At 57.5% G+C, this 19693-nt stretch overlaps 5 protein-coding genes across 5 annotated transcripts; 2 read left to right on the forward strand and 3 right to left on the reverse strand.

Annotated features, from left to right (window-relative positions):
- Positions 1-287: 287 nt before the first annotated feature.
- Positions 288-3771, reverse strand: BJ171DRAFT_566392 (cyclic nucleotide-binding-like protein; the record flags this gene model as incomplete). Its single annotated transcript, XM_053113407.1, has 9 exons — positions 288-574; positions 643-739; positions 871-1068; positions 1278-1457; positions 1612-1672; positions 1769-2333; positions 2536-2700; positions 3104-3154; positions 3267-3771. The coding sequence occupies 9 exons, from the start codon at positions 3769-3771 to the stop codon at positions 288-290; spliced, it is 2109 nt and encodes a 702-aa protein (XP_052969136.1).
- Positions 3772-8023: 4252 nt separating this feature from the next.
- Positions 8024-10183, forward strand: BJ171DRAFT_641929 (Phe-inhibited DAHP synthase AroG; the record flags this gene model as incomplete). Its single annotated transcript, XM_053115789.1, has 7 exons — positions 8024-8360; positions 8487-8668; positions 8786-8822; positions 8916-9151; positions 9334-9519; positions 9677-9850; positions 9953-10183. Coding segments are annotated over 7 exons (1200 nt in total), but the record flags the coding sequence as incomplete, so codon positions are not given.
- A 1450-nt stretch (positions 10184-11633) lies between these two features.
- Positions 11634-13417, reverse strand: BJ171DRAFT_579412 (WD40-repeat-containing domain protein; the record flags this gene model as incomplete). The annotated part of the gene is made up of 4 exons (XM_053113967.1): positions 11634-11841; positions 12180-12280; positions 12435-12787; positions 13003-13417. The coding sequence occupies 4 exons, from the start codon at positions 13415-13417 to the stop codon at positions 11634-11636; spliced, it is 1077 nt and encodes a 358-aa protein (XP_052969138.1).
- A 227-nt stretch (positions 13418-13644) lies between these two features.
- Positions 13645-15421, forward strand: BJ171DRAFT_495554 (uncharacterized protein). The gene is made up of 5 exons (XM_053110137.1): positions 13645-14135; positions 14350-14529; positions 14650-14774; positions 14991-15045; positions 15196-15421. Exons 1-5 carry the CDS (start codon positions 13802-13804, stop codon positions 15228-15230), a joined length of 729 nt encoding a protein of 242 aa, XP_052969139.1. The 5' UTR covers positions 13645-13801; the 3' UTR covers positions 15231-15421.
- Positions 15422-15621: 200 nt separating this feature from the next.
- On the reverse strand, positions 15622-19673 carry BJ171DRAFT_495555 (uncharacterized protein). Its single transcript, XM_053110138.1, has 7 exons — positions 19484-19673; positions 19262-19314; positions 18894-19101; positions 18527-18790; positions 17858-18430; positions 17537-17761; positions 15622-17414 (listed from the first exon to the last, which is right to left on the reverse strand). The coding sequence occupies exons 1-7, from the start codon at positions 19587-19589 to the stop codon at positions 15934-15936; spliced, it is 2910 nt and encodes a 969-aa protein (XP_052969140.1). The 5' UTR covers positions 19590-19673; the 3' UTR covers positions 15622-15933.
- Positions 19674-19693: the final 20 nt, after the last annotated feature.

Consider the following 19693-nt stretch of genomic DNA (forward strand, 5'->3'; position numbering starts at 1 on the left):
GCCGCGGGCGCCAGGGCTGATGCAGCCGAGCGCTGGGGGCGGGAATGGTGCTGGGTGCATGGGAGTGGTGCTGGGTGCATGGTGCTGGGTGCATGGTGCTGGGTGCATGGTGCTGGGTGCATGGGAGTGGGTGCATGGGAGTGGGCGAGTGCTGGGACCCGACATGGCAATTTCGTATCCATGAATCGATCTCCACGGGTGGTCTGCACACCGCGGTCCTGTATTTGGCTCGCAAGGAGCTGTGCAGGGGCAGGCATGCTGCTGCACCAGTGTCTCTCGAGCTGCCCTCAGGCTGTAGTCCCCCGCTCAGCCCTCTCGGTCTTCTCGGCTTCCTCGTCGAGACACTCCAGTTTGACTCTCTGTAGCCGCGCGTTGTATGTCAGCTCGATGCGCTTCTTGACGTCGTCAAACTCCTCCACGATCTTGATAAAGTCGTGTTTCCACAACCGATACATGATGCAATGCTTGGCCGCCTTGATTGTCGCTGTCCGCTTCCCACCCGACACCAAGGCAACCTCTGCGTGGTGATCCGTTGCGAGGCCCAGCAAAAGCGTCAGAACCTGCTGCGGCGATCCTTCCGCCGCGACAAACGGCCAGTCCAGGCTGCGGTGCCCACACGACCTGCCGTCCAAAGAAGCCTACCTCCAAAGTACTCTCCGTCGTATACCTCATGGACGACCTTGCCCTTTACGATCACCACGACATGTCCTTGCTCAATCAGATACATCGAATCGCCCTCCTAAACAGCGACAAGCCCCCGTCAAGTTAGCTCCGGTCGGTGGGCGCCATGCGGAATGTGCATCACACAAACATGCTTCGCTCAAGCCCAAATCCGCCATCCCTACCACCGCTGCCGTCGCATGTGCTTACATCGCCGGCCCGGAACACCTCCTCGCCCTTGACGTAGTAGCACGGCACCAGTGCCAGTGCAATTTTCCATCGAAAGATCTCGTCTCGACCGTCGCCAGCGCTTCTCCGGAGAAAATCAACTTTGTTGATGAGGTCGCTGCAGTTCCATGTGACGAGATCCCGAGTGATTGTCGGATTCAGCTCGCGGAAGAGCATATCCTGAGTTTTGGAGGGCACGCCGTCAGTCGTTTGTGCGTTCGTTCTCTCTGCGTGTGTCCAGCTTCGTGTGGCATGCTAAACTGGGGATCCTGACCCATCGGCAGCTCGGATCAAATTCCAGCAAGTGCAGCAGTTCACATGTCCATAATATGTCTTTGCCAGGAACATAGATTCCCGAAACGAGAGCCGAAATCATACGGGCTAGATACCTCATCGAAATATCGGCCGCGGTACTTGATCATGTAAAAGTCTCGGACTCGCTGGCGAATGCTCTCTGGGACTTGCTTGTACCGCAGATACTCGTTGACGGCGTCCATTTTCTGCTTGAACAGACGCCCCGATCCGTCGAATCCGACAAACGATGTGATTGTGGCAATAAACGAGGCATACTGATGGTGGCGTATGCTTTGTGTGAGTGTTCATCTCAGCAAAGCAATACAGAGGCTCCTCTGGTCTCTCCGACAGCGTGCAGTCCAAACAATGTCCAAAATACCAGCGCGAGCCAATGCCCCGGTGCCGTCCTCCCGACTCGCTCGAACTCACCAAAACCGTCGAGCCCATCACAAACATGATGAACGTGGTTTCTTCGGCAGTGTTCTGAGTGCTATTGGAGACATGGCAGTGAGCAAGTCGGCCACGAGCTGGGAACCGACTATCCAAAGCCACTCTCACCCGCACTGTTTGCTTCGCATATGCTTACCGGTAGCTGAGCGGAAAGGTGTTGGAAACGGCAGTGTAGAATCCAAAAATGTACTTGCCGAACAGATCCTTGTTCAAGATCTGCGTCCCGTTGTTTGTCCACGAAATGTAGCTTGTGAACTCTCCAAGAACCCAGACAGCACATGCTTCCCAGTGAAGGATACATATCAGCCCAAAGGAGAGTGCAAGGAGGTTCCAAAACCCATCGCTCAAACCCAGCCGTTCGCTGAGTCGGTTGCGCGCGACCTGGATGGCATACGAGGTATTGATGTTGTGCGGAAGTGTACGTAGACCAAGCATGTGAAGAATCAGCAGCTGAGGGTATTGCGACTGGATGGCCATGTAAGGAAGAACCGCAATGAGACCCGCAACCAGATATAAAGCGTCCCGGATCATGTAGCCGATTCGCTCATCGTCGTCGTATATCTTCATGGTGAGGGCGGTGATGACAATATCGATCGAGAGGATCAAGATGGTGACGCCTTCGGTCAGAATTGTCCACGGACTGAGCTCCGGAAACGATATGACCATTGGCAAAACAATAGCCAGAATCAGAAATTGGAAGGCTGATGACGCATCGCAACACAAGTATGAAATTTGAGTCAGCACATCTCGTCACAATCGAATCATGGCTTGGCGCCGGCTTTGAATCGTGCAGTTAGATTGTATGACCAAAAAGGCAGGCGTATTGAGCTCGAGCTCGAGCTCGTGCGTGGGGCTGGCTGGCCGGCTGTTATACATGAAGACATCAGCGTACGACAATCTTACAGGCAATAATGGGTTTCCATAAAAGGATCAGGACAGAGTTTGGGTGTATGATTTGACACCGGGTGCTCAGGCGGACATTCGGCACATCGAATGTGTCAATGTTGGTGATGTCTGCGTGGCTGATGGAGACGCTCTTGTGCAGATTCTTGATAGGGTCTTCATATGCTGGAACGGCAAAAAACGAATAATTTGTCGTCCTTGGAAGCTTGACGGAGGATATAGACGATCGTCGCTGTTGCGGAATAATGGAGTTGCGCGGGTTCGGGAGCATATTGTGCCCATCGACCGAGGTCGTGACAGGCCCAATCGAAACATGAGACGGGATGCCGACTGCGCTCAAGTTCGAGGCCACAGAGGCTCTGAACCGAGACTTTACTTGCCAAGGCGATGCTGACAGGTCGTTGGGCGAGTTATGCATATGCTCTAGCGAGACGGGTGATGGGAATGCAGGCGGTGCGTATCGGCACGGGAGGTCAGTCAACGAAGCGCCCGGACTGCAGTCGATGTCCCTGGCTTCAGTCGGCACGAGCATCCCACGGATAATGTTCCACTACCATGTCCTGCTTACCCTTTGATCCAAATACTACCGAGTTTGCGCTCATGATTCCGCCTGATGAATCTGCATCGGAGCAGGATGTATGAGAGCGATAAACATCCATACGTCTCACTTCAGGGTCAATCACCGGGGTGTCGAGGGCACACAAGCGATGCGATTCGCTGAACCAACGTACCCTTGGGTATAGCCGGTGCCGGGCTAGCTTCCGTCAAGTTTGAGCCCACCGAGGACGAGGGCGAGAGAAAGGTTCGCTGTCCGAGCGGACTTGAGCGGATGCCGCGAAGCATCTCCTCGAATTCACGGAACTTGCGGTTTGTATCCGAGATGGCCTGGTTGATCTGCATAAACTCGGTTCGGAGGTCGTTCAGCGAGTTGAGCAAGATGGACGGCACCTCGTCGGCCTTGATTCTGCTGCATTCTGGGTTCACCAGCTCCTCTTGCCCATGCAGGCTTCTGTCGGGTTGGTGGGACTGCTTCGGGGCCAGACCAGGCCCGACACCACCATAGCCAACTGTGGGGCTTGTGCCCACCATGGGGGTATTGAGTCCGTTTGGAGAAAGCGGCGAGGCCTTTTTGGGCCCCGGAGAATGAAATGTCGGGTGTCGCCGACTCAGCCTGTCTCGCTCGGCTGGACTCGGAATAATTTCTTGCTCAAGCTTCCGTAAATTGGGCTGAGACATAGCTGGCACTGCATGCGAATACGGCTGGAGCCTCCGATGTGCCTGAGTCGGGCGTCAAACCGGTGTGAGCGGGTCTCGGGGCTGAAGGAGAAGGGCACTGAATATCAGCGCAACTGTCCTCGAGAACGGGCGCCGGTATCGAGGCGATGCTTGGTGCGGCAAGTGCAGGATCGGGTGATGCCTCCGCCCAACAGAGCATCGATATATTTGAGGCGAAAATCATACACGCTCCTCTGTCACAGTTTGCCCGGTGATCGACCGAGCGCAGACACTCGCTGGTGGGGCATCAATCAAAGTTAGGGAACGGCGCCATCGCAAGCGGGATTGGACCACGGGTGATGTCACTTGCCAATCTCGCACCCCCCTGACAGATTCTGCACCAGGGCCGAATGCATCCGCCCGCTTTTGCCGTCGATTACAGAGCAAGTCAATGGCTGATTCTCAGGAACCCGCTTCTGTTCCAGTCCAGACTGCGCCAGCCCATCCGCTCTGCACGCAGGACCTTGGCAGTGCCGCTATCACTCTTGTGCATCCTGCTTGTCGTCCGGGACTGAATCGCCCGAGATTACAGGCGATCCAATAAAAAACGGGACACCCGTGTTTTTGACCATTCATCGAATATTTTGTTACCCAATGTTATCGCGCGCTGGCCATGACCATTCGCCAGTGTGTCCAAGAGCACCATCCATCGATGGCACCGAGGATGCAAGCTGGATGACCCATCCCGGGTCCCAGCTCGCAGATCCACTTTCTTCGAGCAGGCATGTCCAGTCATTCGCACCCTGATTGAACAGGACCCGTTCCAGACTGGTCCTGTGTTGCGATGCAAGCTCGAGTCCATCCTCCAGAGGAAAGTTTCACTCTCACTCTGCCACACTGCCATCCACCGAGCAGGTCTCTCACACAAGAGGGCAACACACCTCTACAAGTCCAAGCGACTGGATGAGCGAGTGGCACAGTTCAGGGACCAGGCCCGCTCCATCGACCCGCGGCGATTCGTTTTTGTCGATGAGACAGGGTTCAGGAGATCCATTTTCCCTCTTTACGGATACTCGCCGAAGGGCGTCCCACTCCGTCAGCGCAATCACATGAAGCACAAGTCTGTCTCGGCTGCATTTGCCATCAACCACTCTGGTGTGCTGCATCGCATGTACATCCCCACATCATTCAAGACACACTCGATGGTCGAGTTCTTTGAGCGAGCGAGCTTCCCAGACGACTCTGTGATTGTGATGGACAATGTCAGCATGCACAAGACAATGGCTGTCCTGGACTGCATCGAGCGCCGAGGATGGTCAGTGATCTTCACCCCACCTGCCTCGCCCGACTTCAATCCCATCGAGAACTTCTTTGGGGTTGAGTTCCTCCAATTTGGGGTTGAGCTCCCCAATCACGCCGCCATTTTCACGCTCAAATCCCTGGCTTGAACCTCTCGGCGATTTTTGAACAGGTCGCTTCCCCAACCAGCCCGCGCAGACGGGCTCCTGCTCTCGGGTATAAATGCCACACCTTCGTCCTGCTGCTTTCTTCCCTCATCTCGCCTTGATCTGATCATCGCGCCATTGTACGATAAAGAGAAGTCTCTGCTCTGACCAGTACCACTGGCAGGCATCCAGCACCCTCCGCCCTCATGCCTCCGAAGCGCAAGGGCGGCCCCTCTCGGCCACCCAAGCCCAAACGCACCACAACCAAGTCCACTCCACCCACTCCTCCTCCTGTGCCCGCACCCACACCCACCGAGCTTCCTGTCGAGTCGATGGATGTCGACACCACCGACCCCGGTCCCTCGAGCAGCACTGCTGCTGCTGCTACGACGGCCACTGGTCCTGTCTGTGCTTCATGCCAGCTCCCAGGTCACTCTCGGGCTTCGAGCAAGGCTTGTCCCAAATACCGGCCCCTCAAGAGCTCCGTCGTCCCACTCGTGGATGGAAGGTCATCGGCCCCTCAGTTCAGCTGCTTCAAGCAGACGATGGATGGCTGTTGTCTCAATCCCGCTCTCCGCGACAAGATCCAGGCCACCGTCGAGGCCATGACCCAGATCCAGTTCGAGGCATCCAGGCTGCTCAACCTGCACATCCTCCGGTGCATCGAGCAGGATCTTCCCGTCCCCGTCATCTCCAAGTCCACCCCTGCTTTCATCCGCCAATGCTTCACGATCGTCGAGGCCGATGCCCTCTCGATGGCCAGGGACACCAAGAAATACAACGAGCATCTGGTCGCTTCCTTTCGCGACTATCAGACCACTCGGCACGCAGACCTGCCTCCGGCCCCTCGTCTGCCTGGTGGTGCTCACAGTCAGCTTCTCACACTGGCTGTCAATGCCTATGCCACCAACTGCACCACCCACCTCGACCTGGCCTACTGGCGACTCCTTCGCCGCTTCTGTGCTGCTGTCTTCCCAGCCAACAAGCACAAGCACGAAGCCATCGAGGCCTGTCTCGAGCTCTTCGAGAAACCAGGGCAGACTCCACCCAAGGCCGATCTCGAGTTCCTCTATCCAGACTTTGGCCACGTCCTGGACGAGTTTCGGTACAGCAACGACCAGGACCGCTTCCGGGCCCTCCATCGCCTCTCACACCATGTGGGAATCCTCGCCCGAGACAAGATGGTCGACAATGTCCACAAGTGGATCGACTGTGACATGCCCGCCCTCCGAGTCACCGAGCTGCAGCGCCAGGCCAAGCTGGACAAGCTCACTGCCCGAGGCATTCCCTCCGACGACAAGAGGTTCACCAACGCCAAGTCGGAGCTCGGCACCACCAAGTCCAAGATCAACAAGCTGGCATCCAGACTCAAGTGGGCCCTCAAGCAGCTCGCTCTGGACACTCCTCCGGCCGTGTGCACGATGGTTCCTCTATGCCCTGCAAGGGCCAAGTATGTCAAGATCGACACGGTCACTCTTTGGAATCTCCTTGACACCGAACATCGTCTTGGACTCACCAGGGACATGCTCAAGGATGAAGGTGATGACGGTGTCAACAACCAGGATCGTCTCTGGCGCAGTTGCTTCAAGCTGCGTAATTCCCTCTTCCAAGAACGGGACGTGAACAAGAAGCTGTTCAACTACGAGATCAGCACCGATGGCATTGGATGCACCATCGGTCTCGTCAAGTTTCTGCCTCGAACCGATCACACCGAGACCATCGAGCCTCCTCCGACTGCCGAGCAGCGCATCCAGGCCCACATCGGCGACCCAGACCCCGACAAGACCACTTGGATTGGCATCGATCCTGGAGTCGGCTCCATCTTCACGGCGGTCATCCAAGCACCGGGCCACCAAGACGAGGTGGTCTCATTCTCGAATGGTCACTATCAGCACATGTGTGGCCATACGTCCAACACCAAGTGGCACAACACCATGAAGTATCGACTCAGCATCGAGACCTGGATGTCGACCACCCCCTCGCCCAAGGTGTCGTCCTCGGAGGCTTTCAAGGTCCATCTCACCCATGTCCTGCGACCGGAGCTGCGAGTGCAGCTCGACTTCCACTTTGGCAAGAAGGCCCGTCACCATCGCTTCACGGGCCACAAGAGGCGCCAAGTGGCCGTCGACAGGATGTGCAAGGCCGTCCTGAGGCACGCCCCGATACGGACCGATGTGGTGATCGCCTTTGGCAATGCGTCATGGCGGCAAGGCAAGGGCTATGCATCCAGCCCTCGGAGGCAGCGGTTTGCTCGGTACTTTGAGCAGTTCGAGCACCACCGCCGCCGTCCCAATCACCATCATGGAAGCGTCAAGGTAGTCTCGACGAACGAGTTCAACACCTCGCAAGTGTGCTCCAAGTGCCTGGAGCCAGTTCGGTTGGAAGGACTCGATGCGCCCAGTGTTGCGAATTCCCACTTTGTCAAGAGCTGCAAGAATCCCAGCTGCCTGACAGTGTGGAATCGCGACGTCAATGCGGCGCGCAACATGATCGCAGTATGCAGGTCGATTGTGGAGATCGGAGAGCGACCGGCGGTCTTCACTCGGAGGCTGCCAAAGTGATCTGTTTTATTTCTTGTGGCTTTGCTTGACGCAAGCACAGCACATACTACATGTTCATGGAAACGGCTGTGGTGTCCCGTTTTTTTCTGAATAAAGTGTAGGCCGCCTGAAGGACTCTGTTTGTGTCGCTGAGACAGAGGGCTGCGCTTGCATCCGCGCCTGACTCATTGGATGCGGCGTTTGTTGGCTTTCCCGCGCGGTGCTGGCGGGCGGGTTCAAAAGCCCACCCCCGCCCCGAGCGATTCATTGTCCCTCCAACGCTTTCTTTCTGCCAGGATCTCTTTGGCTGCGACCCACGCTGTGCCTTCTCTTCCTCCCGGTCCATCCCACTTCAAAGTTGCGCCCATCGAACGACCGTCAACAGCAAACACCATGTCGGTCCTTGCCCAAGACGCTTCCATCGACGATACCCGAGTGACGGACTACTTCCCGCTAGTTCCGCCCCAGATCCTACAAATGGAGCACCCGTTGACTGGCCAGGCCCAGAAAACTATCCAAGCTACCCGCAGAGCGATCGCAGGCATCCTCGGTGACCAGGACGATCGACTCCTCGTCATTGTCGGTCCCTGCTCGATCCACAACCCCAGCGAGGCCCTTGAATATGGTAGGCGGCTCTGTCCCCGGCACATCGCTCGCTGCAATTCGGGACGGCCGATCCTCGAGGCTCTGTCGGCTCTGTCTTGCTCTCGCAGTCCCTTTACCGATTTCGCTGCTCCTACAACCCTTCAAGGACACATGCTCAAGTACATGTCCGATCACCTCCGTGATGACTTGGTCATCGTTATGAGGGCATACTTTGAGAAGCCCCGAACGACAGTGGGCTGGAAGGGTCTGATCAATGACCCCTACATCGACGGAAGCTTCCAGATCAACAAGGGGCTGTCGATCGCCCGAAGTCTGCTTATCAGTCTGGTACGGATCGGCAGGCTTGTCATGTGTGGGCAATCAGGGATATGCATTCGGCGGAGAAGGCCTATTGCCGTGGTGTCTCGATCATCTCTGTGACTCACTGCTCATCTCCGACGCCAGAACGATATCGGAGTCCCTACTGCCAGTGAGCTCCTGGGTAAGTCGGCGCAAAACGATACTGCTGTCCCTCACTCCACTCATATAGGCCGGTGCTGACATGCGGCCTTCCCAATCGCGCTCGTTCTCTCAGATACGATATCGCCTCAGTTTATCGGCGACTTGCTCTCTTGGGGAGCTATCGGTGCTCGCACAACCGAATGCCAACTGCATCGGGAACTGGCCTCGGGTGTCTCGTTTCCGGTTGGGTTCAAGAATAGCACCGATGGAAACATTGACATTGCAGTTGATGCAATCAAATGCTCGGCCAATCCGCACCGATTCCTGGGAGTGACAAAGCAGGGCCTCGCAGCCATCACATCGACAAAGGTACGCCGATATGTGCAAGTCTTGATCACGCTCCACGCAGTCTGGCTCGCACGCTCAGGAAATCGCACATACCATCCAACAACTTGTGCGATACTCTGGCGAAAATGCATGCATACAGAGCCAAGATGGGGCCGGTGTGTGCATAGATCAAGTCTGATGTGGGCAATCGTTCATATAAATAGGGAAACAGCCAATGCCATGTGATCCTGCGAGGCTCGAAGCATGGGCCCAACTACTCGGAGCAGGATATCAGCGAGACCAGGACGAAGCTCGAGCAGCAGGCTTGTCGAGCCAAAGTCATGGTCGATTGCTCGCACGGGAACAGCTGCAAAGATCACCGCAACCAGTCCAAGGTGGTTAGCAGTCTGGTGGGTACTCTCGGGAGCAACTCGAAACGACCAAGCCATGCAGGGTATTGCTTTCGTCTGCTCCTTTGATGGTATCGCTAGGCGTTTTCTAATGAGATTGTATGACGGTCCGTCGATGGAACCCTTGGATGTTCCGACTGCTGTGTCGATGAACTAGGCCGCTCAAATTGCTGCCGGTGAAACATCTATTTTTGGGGTCATGATCGAGTCCAATATCAACGCTGGCAGCCAAAAGATCACCTGGCCGCCCCAGGGCCCACAGTCCCTGGCCTATGGAGTCTCGATTACGGATGCCTGTATCGACTGGAGCGAGACCGTTACTGCTCTCGAGGTAAGGGATGTGCAGCGGGGATGTACGATATAGCAATGGGTATTCAAAGAAGCAACCGGTACCATTTTGCTCAAACTGTTTCATCATTACTGCTCGGCACAGTCGCTTGCCAAAGCCGTCAGGGCTCGTCGGGAGCTCCAGCAAGTCTAGACCAACGGAGAATGTGTGCGCTTTGATCAGAAACTCTGCAAGCCGTTTTGTACAAGGGCACCCAGACCCAAGCCAACTCGGGTTTTGTGTATCCTTCATTCTTTAGAGTGTGCTTGGTTCGCCATTGGCTACTCAACCCATGAGATTTCGTGCTATTCGTCGCCTGGCCGCTTGTATGGCCACATTTTCCAACACCACAGCCGCATCGCTGGTTTGCACTGCAATGAAGAAATGAGTAGCTTTCACTGCCCGGGATTTGCCCGCCCCTCAGATTCGGTGTCGATCATGATATACATCCACCGCCGCGAATATCTGCTGCACTTTCAAACCGGGCGGGCGATACCCTCCTGGCCGGTCTCGCCAGGTGCGGCATATGGCCGTCCGTTCTGTGCACAGTCCGATGGAGACTTGATTGTTGCCATGGCAATTCTTACAGCGCGGTGCGAAACAACGGAACACATCATCTCGCTCGGACATTTCATACCATACTTGTCCAAGAACGACCGAGTGGGTTTTCGTGGATCCCAGGCGGCCGATCAGCATCCCACACCAGAGCGGCATGTCTATGGATCCAACCAGCGAGCTCGCTGATGACTCATGCCTGAGATGCTACCAAGCTCAAGGAGTGTGTCGCGGCCCTGGAGTTCACATCGGCCCCAGCTTCGTCATCGTCTTGACCATTGCCTTGCTCCGGATACCGGGGTCCCTCACATTGTATTGCTTGGTCGTACCAAATGAACAGCCAAGCGGAGTCTCCGAGTGGTAATCTCGACGGCGATGCGCTCGCACACCGAATCCATGAGTTTCACCAAAGTTTCGGTGCAGCCGTTGAAGGTCTGGTTTGGCACCATCGTGGCAGGAAGAAAGGCCGAGCAGCCACTGTGCTTGTATCGACCATATAAGACGCATCCCATCGCAGCAGCCATTCTCACGCCGATCTCTCCCCGTTGGCCATAGAGCACTTCCGAGAGCTTCGCTCGGGCATCGATGAGCTGGAGTCTGGTGTTATGCAAGTGCTCTTTGAGCGCAGCCAACAGCTGTGGTCGGTCGCCGAAGCCGAGATCGATGCAATCGTTCAGATGCAAGAGGAGCAAGGTGAGCTGCACAGAGCTTGTTGGGCACTCAGACCCGTCAGATGGGTATGCTGATCTGAAGCATGTGTCTGTGGCCGAACGACAGCTATAGCCAGGAGGCGAACGCAAGAGTTTCTTCAGCAGCTCCAGGCATGTTTTGCTCAGTTTGTCGGAAAACAGGCGAGACCAAGCCAACGATCTCAAGTCGATAGAGCCGTCGGTCCTCACTAGCCTTGGGAACCGAAAGCATGGACAAAGCAGCGGCAACGCCAATGCAGCCGGCTCTGGTGCATTTGATCAACAGGCCCGCAAAGTCCATTCCTAGCCATCTTGACCCAAGCCGTACAGTCTTGAGCTGCAATAGCGGGCCTGCATTGTGGGCGTCAGTTATGCGTTTATTGGTTGTGAATCCTGCTGAACGGTTTGCCAGCTGGCTCCCGAGACCTGGATTGGTCTTCCTTGGCAAATGCATCGCAGAAATCACGCTCTATACCAGCCATCCGGGAGTGAGTCAAAGCGGCTTCGTGTAGCATTTGGAGGGGTGACGGAGCGTTGGATGACTATGAATTGAGCTTGGTCACGATTCCAACCCGGAGCTGCTGGTCAAAGGCCGAGAAGACACAGAGACCAGGTTTGTCGGTATTCCAGTCAAAGGACGAGACGGGCTGCTCGGCGACGGTGGCGTTGTTCAGAAGCTCCACAGATCCCATCACGCCAACTTCATGTTCGCCGGCATCGTCCTTCTTGCACCGCTTCTCTGGGTATCGGCTAGCACGATTGTGCACAGGTGCGGTAGTTGACAGAAGCAGGCGCCAGGAATGACACAGATGCGGCCCAGGCCATGTCGGCGTGAGATTCAAGCCGATAGAGCGGCAGCCGAGCCAAGGCGATGATGACATTTGGGCGGAAACAAGCACAGTGTTCGGGTCAGAATCGGAAGCGACGCATGTAGACGTGAGCGCGGATGCTCGGCAGCCTCGGCTGTGACAACCAGAACCAGGGTCATATCCGGCACGACTGTCCAGAATCCAGAATACGGCCACAGAATCTCAGCACAGTTTGAAAATGCATCGGCAGCACGCTGCCGCATCAGCCCTGGCGCTTACTATCGGTTTAGGTTCAGTCCACCGTTTCCGCCAGAGGTCATGAAGATTTCTCGGTTTTGGGGGAGATGGCGCACGGTCCAGATGGTCGTGTTTCCGTGAGCCTGCATCAGAACATGTCCAGTTCCGTTCAAGAAAGCCGAATGTTGGTGGTGTGGTCAGAGCGCGCGATCAGTCGGCAGCAGCAAGCTGTGTCTGGCTCCTCTGCTGAGCCTTGCAACTGCTTGAGGCCAGGGAAGACACCAAACATGCGCCTACCTTCTGTGTGAGCGAGGCAAACCCCTGCTTCGGGTGCTGTGTTCTCAGATCAAAAAGCTGATAGCTCGACTCCAGGCCGGCCACGACGAGCTTGTTCATCTTGATGTCCTTGCGATCAAACTCGATGGCACACACACCGTTCTTGACGTTGGTCTCCCAACGTAGCGTCATGGTCCGCAGGTCAAACATCTTGACATCGCCGTTTTCGTATCCGGCGCAGACGACACGCTCCTGATCATTGTATGAGTTTCCAAAGGCGACGGCCCAGGTGTCCCGCGAGGCTTCTCCGGCCGCAGGCGAGATGGTGGCGACAGGCTTTTCCTTTTGGCGGATATCCCAGATCTTGACGGTGCCTAGCGCGCACAGCCGGTTGAACGGCCGATTAAATGGGGATAGCACGATGAGCGCATGAGCGAGGCTGTGTGGGAGCGGCGGCGGATCCAACAAGGGTGCCGATCGCCGCGGGATTACTGGCGATCTTGCCTTCAGCAAAACCATAGCCAGCCATCGACAAAGTGGAGGCGGCTGTCGTTGCTCACGGGTAGATCGCTCTATCGTGGCTGCTTACCATCGCGACTGCCTGTTGCGATCTCGGGCGGGCCGGTCTGAACGCCAACGCCGCCGCATCCGTCCATGCAGTTGATGATCTCGCCGTGAGCCTTGACGGTGTAGACCGGCAGTTCGGTTCGTTCCAGATCCCACAAGGCCAAGCGACCGTTAAAGTCACCCGTGGCCAGGTGGCGATCATGCAGCGACGATGCTGCAAAAGTCGAGCACTTGAATGCGTGCTGCTTTTCGGTTTCATGCACCAGCTTGGCGTCGCCGCCATCGAGCTCGTATACCTGCAAGGCGCCGGTCCCGCGCGAATGCTGGCCGATGGCGACAAAGCGGGCCGAGCACGGCACCCACTTGACGTCGTAGACGGTGTACGTCAGCGATTTTGTGATGTATGTGATGATCTGGGGCTTTTCCAGCAGGGTCATGGTGGCTGGGGCGGGATGGGAAGGGCGAAACGAAGCCGAGAGCGAGAAACGCCGGGTTGGCGCGCCATGTAAGTGAGTGTGTGTGTGTGTGGATCGGATGCAACCAGCGCCATGCACTCGAGCCGCGGATCGAGCCGCGGATATCGTGGGAACAGAGGCATGCCCTGGTCGGGCTGCAACAGAAACAGAGCCGCTTGGGATGCAGGTCTGCTGCGGCCCCGTCGCCGTCGGCTTGGGCGGCTGGGAGAATCCGCGCCATGCTCTCGATCTTTTCCTTGCATCCTGAGCTGCAGACACGCTCGCCCAGTTGACGGCCCCGTGCAAGAAAGCCCCCCGAGCGTTCGCCAGAAACCAAGAGTCCCAAGGTGCTGCGATCCCGCCACGATGAGGCAACCCACTATTCTCGCGCTGATGCTGGCTGTGGCCGTCTGCGGTCTGCTGGTTCATGGTCAAATCAGTGGACCGCTTCAGCTCAGCGGCACCGCCGACTGGGGCACCGCCGACTCGACCTACTGTGTCCAACGCGACGGATGCGCAACAATCCGCAACATCATCGCCAACACGAGCCCGGTGCCGCTGATATACAAGGGCAGTGTCATGATGATTGCCGTTTTTTTGCAGTACGCGTATCTCAACGGCACCACCACCAGCACGTACTTCCAGGTCTCGCAGTTTTATGTGACCTTGGACAACTACAATATGCTGACGATTCCGGGGAGTAAGTGACAGTCTTGCTCACGAGTTGCAACGGGCCGCCACGAGGAGGGGCTTGCCTGAGCAGAGATGCGCCAAAGCCCGTCGGGGTGCTGCTCGTGTGGACTTGCATAAGCATGGACTGCCAGATTTGATGAGGCAACACACTAATCCGATCGATGCGACTCTGGCTTCGATTGGCTCCGCATCCCAACCCCCCGGTCGATGTCATGCTGCAGCGCTGCCCTTCCTCTTGAACCTATACAATAACCTGGGAGCAACGGATATATACATGCTGGCCGAGCTGACGTGGGGAGCAAGCACGTATCGCACGACTCCCATGCGCATAGTTGGTCGTGGCCAGGATGGAAACGCGGGCTATGTACCCTACCGAACTGCTGTGATCACCGTCAACCAGGGTAGGCTCCACGAGGCAGCGAGATAGGCCAAAGATGCGCGGGACATGACTGCAATGCATGGGATGGAGCAGCCGCTTGAGCCACAGCGCCATGTTTTGACATAACCCTCTGATCGTCCAGGCGTCTTGGTCGGCAGCGGCATCACTTGGACCGACACCAACTGCAACGGATCCAACTGCGCGTGCATTGACAACATATGCGCAAACTCACAAGCCGTCGCCACACAGCTGAACCAGAACGTTACGGTGGGTGTGATGGAGATGGAGATGGAGATGGAGATGGAGATGGAGATGGAGATGGAGAGGAGATGGAGATGGAGATGGAGATGGAGATGGAGATGGAGATGGAGTCGAGGGTGGTGATGATTGAGCACCGCCATCGGGCGTTCGGGGAGGCCAGCTTCGGGCTCAAGTTCCGCTCTTGTGCTGACTCTTGGATCCAACACCTTTACGATGATCCAGCTCTTTGTGGGATTCCTCGGAACGGACGGCACCGGCACGCTTCTAAATAGTGCAGGTGAGAACAGCAGCCGCAACCGCACTCGCAGCAGCAACCCCTGTCACCGAGATCGCGATGAAAACGGAGTGGCGGTCGCCGGCTCAGGAGATAGCGGAACTGCCCGCCAATCTGACTCTAATTGTTCCTTCTCGACCCGCCGAACGGCAGCCCGCGACATCTGGAGGCTGCAGAATGCATTCTAAAGCACCCAGGAGACACATGCAAATACAACCGTGAGCTCAAGCGACGAGACCGACCTTGCGCCAAGGAGAGGGCCACTTGCTTTATTGCCGTGGCCGGCTGGTTCATGCGCTTCTGAGTGCTATTCCTGGGCAGGCTATTCCTGTCTCGCAGCCAGGCTAATAAAACAAGCGTGCCTGAATCGAAAAGAGGCATCATAGCATTTGGGTGGTCTATGGCCAAGTATGGTATGATATGTCCGAGCGAGATGATGTGTTCCGTTGTTTTTGCATCGGGTCTCGCGGTGGAGACGGTGCACTCCGCACAGGATGAGAGACAGCTGTTATGCTGGCTGAAAGCGCCCTTCACCGAGCCAGGCTCAGCATCGAATGTCACACGGTGGCAATTGGCTATCGGCTATGTAAAAAATACATGTATTTCCATCGGGATGGGATATACATCAGACTGGCAGCCTCGTCAGAGCACAGCAAACGCCAGTGGCAGGGATGGAAAATCGGTGGAGTTAAAGCAGGTACAAAATGCGGAGGGAAAATCGGAGCAGGCAGCGGACCTGATCGACGACGACGCACCCAGAGCGCCGTATGGTGGTGGGTAGGGTGACCCGAGCGCCTCCAGCAGCCCCGGCAAGTCACGAGAAGCCAAAATGTACTGAGCAGCCAAGCACAATATGGATGAGGGGGGCAATGCTCTAAACGACCCGCGCACTTAGTGCAGGTACTTGCTGCTGCTGGTGTCGAAGCAGAACGGAGTCTGCTGGTCAAGGGACTTGACGCACTGATCGGCCAAGCTGTCGGCCTCGGCGAAGCAAGCAACCTTGTCGTCGTTGTTGGTCAAGGGAGCACAGTAGGTCGCCTTGAGCCAGGCGCGGCCGTCGGAGCAGTTGCCATAGGTCACGGCCAGCTTGTTCGAGGGGCAGGTGGTGCTCGACGAGGGCGAGGCCGAGGGAGCAGCGGTAGTAGTGCTGGGAGTGGGGGTGCTGTTGATGTACTTGCTGAAAAAGTCGGCGCCCTCGGTCAGGAAGCAGAAGGGGGTCTGCTGGTCGAGAGACTTGACGCACTTGTCGGCGAGGGCGTCGGCAGCGTTCAGGCAGGTGACGCGGTCGTCAGAGTTGGCGATGCCATCGCAGCCGGCCTTCTTGAGCTCGGCGCGAGCGGTGGCGCAGTTGCCGTAGGTGACGGCAAGGAATTCGCTGTTGCAGGTCGAGGGAGAGGGAGAGGAGGCTGACACGAGCTTGGCGGCGCTCAGGCTGCTGATGCTGCTGCTGCTGTTGCCGCTGGCGTAGTTGGCGTAGTGCTGGTAGAAGGCCGACTGGGGGTCAACCAGGCAGTAGCTCGAGTTGGTGCCGACAGCCGAGTCACAAGTGTTGATCAGGCTGTCCACATCGGCATTGCACTGGGTCTGCTTGGTGGCGTCGGCCACCTTGGAGCAGATTGTGGACTTGAGGGCGGCGCGGGCAGCCTCGCACTGGGTGGTGCTGTTGGCGAGAGCGCCATCGGGGCAGGTGCTGTTGGCCGGGGAAGCGAGAGCATTGAGCTGCTGGACAGCGTTGGCAAAGCAGTAGGTGTTACCGGCGCTCACGGCGGACTTGCAATCCGAAACGGCGCTGGTGACGATGGCGGTGCAGGCATCCTTCTTGGCACCAGCCTGGCTGCAGAGCTGCTGGCCCTCGGCGCTGGCCTTGTCACAGTCCTGCGAGGAAGCAGCGAGCAGCTCGGGGTTGCACGTCGAGGCAGTGGCAGAGGGGCTGGCAGCAGCAGCAGTGGCCGAGCCAGTGACGACAACAGCAGGACCAACGCTAGAGATGGCAGTGACCGAGGGTGAGGCGGCAGAGGAGGTGATGGCTGCCAAGCTCAAGGGGGCGAGGGACGCGGAAGCGGAGGGACCGGCAGCGAGGGACGCAGAAGAGGAGGGGGCGGGCGATTGAACAACAGCCGAAGTAGCCGAGGGCGCGGGAGTGGCGGAGGCCGAGGCCGAGGCGGTGCCGTTCGAGAGGATAAAGGTGGCAAGCTGACGGATGGCACCATCGAAGCAGTACGACTTTTGCTGGGCGATGGCGTTCTTGCAGTCGCTGATGAAGGAGGATCCAAAGTTGACGCACGAGCTCTGGGAGACATAGCTGGTGAAGGAAGCGCAAATCTGCGACAGATCGGCCTGGGCAGCGTCACAGTCGGCAGAGGTGGAAGCAACTGAAGAGCGGGAGCGGGAGCGAGAATGGCGTGAGCACAGTGAGAAGAGCAGCCAATACAGACTATATCACGCCCGATCTATCAGGGCCACCGTGGCATCGGCCGAAAGGAGTACTACTTACGGTAGCTAGGAGTGCAGGTCTGAGAGTCGGTGGCGTACGTGCCCAGGGCGGCAATCGTATCCGCGAAGCAGTACTGGCTGCCGCTGCTGACAGCGCTGCTGCACTCGTTAATAGAGACACGACCAGTGAGCAGACAGATGTCCTTGTTGTCGGCAGCAGCCTTCTGGGTGCAGTAAGCGGTGATTTCGGTGTTGGCGGTGTCGCACTGGGACTGCGAGGTGGCGACTGAAACGGCAGCGTCGGCGGTCAGTCGCGTGGGACACGGGAGATATGCGATTGAGCAGGGGGCGAGACGCTCCTTTCACTGCGGCATGTACTTACGGTATTCCGAACCGCAAGTGGCGGCCGAAGAAGACTTGGGGCTGGGGCTGGGCGAGCTGCCGCTCAGCTTCTTGTAAATGGCCTCAAAGCAATACGTCGACTTGTGATCGATGGCGGTGACACACTCGTTGGCAGAGTGGTCGACCGCATCGAAGCAGGCCACGCGCTTGTTCGAGTCGGACTGGGTGCAAAACTGCTGCTTGAGGATGCTGCGGGCCTTGGAGCAGTCGTCGTACGACTCGGCAAGGTAGTCCTTATCGCAGGATCCGCTGGGGGTGCTAGTGGGAGAAGCGGTGTGCGAAGCGTGGGTGCTGTGGGTGGCGTGGGTGCTATGGGTGGCGTGAGTGCTGTGGGTGGCGTGAGTGCTGTGGGTAGGCTTGCTCTGGCCGTTGAGCTCGTTAAAGAGAGGCTCGAAGCAGAAAGGCTGCTGCTTGTCGATCGAGAGGACACACTGGTCGCTGGCCTTATCGACCTCGGCAAAGCACTGGACACGGATGTCAGAGTTTTGCTGGGTACAGAACTTGGACTTGAAGGCAGCACGAGCCTGGGAGCACTGGCTGTAGCTGGTGGCCACTGGAGACGGCGAGGACGAGGGAAGCGTCAGTAAAGCAAGCATATATACATACATACATACATGCAGGAGCAGCAGTGGATTGTGAATCAACTCACAAAAGTCGTCTTTGCACGAGGAGCTGCTGCTGCTGGAGGAGCTGGCCTCGAGCGAGCTCTGGGTGGTGGGCTGGCCGTAGGTGGTGATGAAGGTGGCCGACTCGGTCTCGAAGCAGAAGGTGCTGCCAGAGTTGACGGCGCTCTTGCAGGCGCCGGTCAGGGTGCTGGCAGCGGCAAGGCAGCTGTCCTTATCGGCGCGGCTGCTGCAGATGTTGGCGTCGATGTACTGCTGAGCGGCGTCACAGTCGGCGACGGTTTTGGCCACTGGAGAAGGAAAAGTATGTTCGGATGAGTCGGATACGAGAGAGGGGGCAGAGTCGACAGGCGGCGGTACGAGATCGCGTCGCTACAAGGTGGAGGAACCTACAGGCATCAGAGGGGCACTGGCTACTCTCGGAGCTGGCCACGGACGAGGATGAGGAGGGTGCGTTGGGGTAGAGATCATCGAGGGCCTTGGTGAAGCAGAAGGGGACGTTCTTCTTGTCGACGGCCTGGATGCACGAGTCGGCGATCGAGTCGACGATGCTGAAGCAGTGGACGCGCTTCTGCCAGTCGTCGCGATATTGGTTGCAGAGCTGCAGGAGCAGATACAGAGGGCGGGGATGAGCGAGAACCGGAGCGCGGGAGACGAAAGCAGATGCGGTGGAGGAGGACTGGACAGTGGATCTCCGAGAGCTGCAGGCGATCCAACCATGCAAGACACAGAAGGAAGGGCCCATATTGTCCACCACATACCTGCTGCTTGGTGTCAACCCGGAACTGGCCACACTCTTGGTAGGTGCTGGCGGCTGAAACGAGAGATCAAGGTTCAGGACGGGAGTTGGTGGGCACGATAGCGGACGACCCTCAGTGTTGCTGCGTGTGCGTCCACAGAGGGCCTACAGCAGCAGCAGCTGGGGTTGGGGGTGGTGGCGATCTGGCAAGCCGCAGGGATGGACAAGGCTGATGATGACTTACAGGCATCGGCCGGACAGGAGCCGGAGCTGCTGACGGGGGCAGCCGAGGTGGAGACAGCCAGAGCGGACAGGACCGCGGCTGCCGAACACAGAGCAAACGATCTCATGGGAGAGGAGAGGGGGGTGAGCAGGCCTGGAGAACCGATGAACGGAATAGGCGACGGCCGGCGGGAGGTATGGGAGAAGAAGATGCAAGCGAGAGGCTGAGGGC

The sequence above is a fragment of the Polychytrium aggregatum genome (genome assembly GCF_025602895.1).
Source record: "Polychytrium aggregatum strain JEL109 chromosome Unknown BJ171scaffold_9, whole genome shotgun sequence".
Taxonomy (NCBI): Eukaryota; Fungi; Chytridiomycota; class Chytridiomycetes; order Polychytriales; genus Polychytrium; species Polychytrium aggregatum.

Bases quoted from the DNA above. Each gene is read 5' to 3' on its own strand.
- BJ171DRAFT_495554 (XM_053110137.1), top strand. From the start codon at position 13,802: ATGAGGCAACCCACTATTCTCGCGCTGATGCTGGCTGTGGCCGTCTGC. The intron at 14,530-14,649 runs GTAGGCTCCACG...CTGATCGTCCAG, and splicing joins TGTGATCACCGTCAACCAGG to GCGTCTTGGTCGGCAGCGGC. The intron at 15,046-15,195 runs GTGAGAACAGCA...GCCGAACGGCAG, and splicing joins CACGCTTCTAAATAGTGCAG to CCCGCGACATCTGGAGGCTG.
- BJ171DRAFT_495555 (XM_053110138.1), bottom strand. From the start codon at position 19,589: ATGAGATCGTTTGCTCTGTGTTCGGCAGCCGCGGTCCTGTCCGCTCTG. The intron at 17,762-17,857 runs GTAAGTACATGC...CTGCCGTTTCAG, and splicing joins CACTTGCGGTTCGGAATACC to TCGCCACCTCGCAGTCCCAG. The intron at 17,415-17,536 runs GTAAGTAGTACT...CCCGCTCTTCAG, and splicing joins GACCTGCACTCCTAGCTACC to TTGCTTCCACCTCTGCCGAC.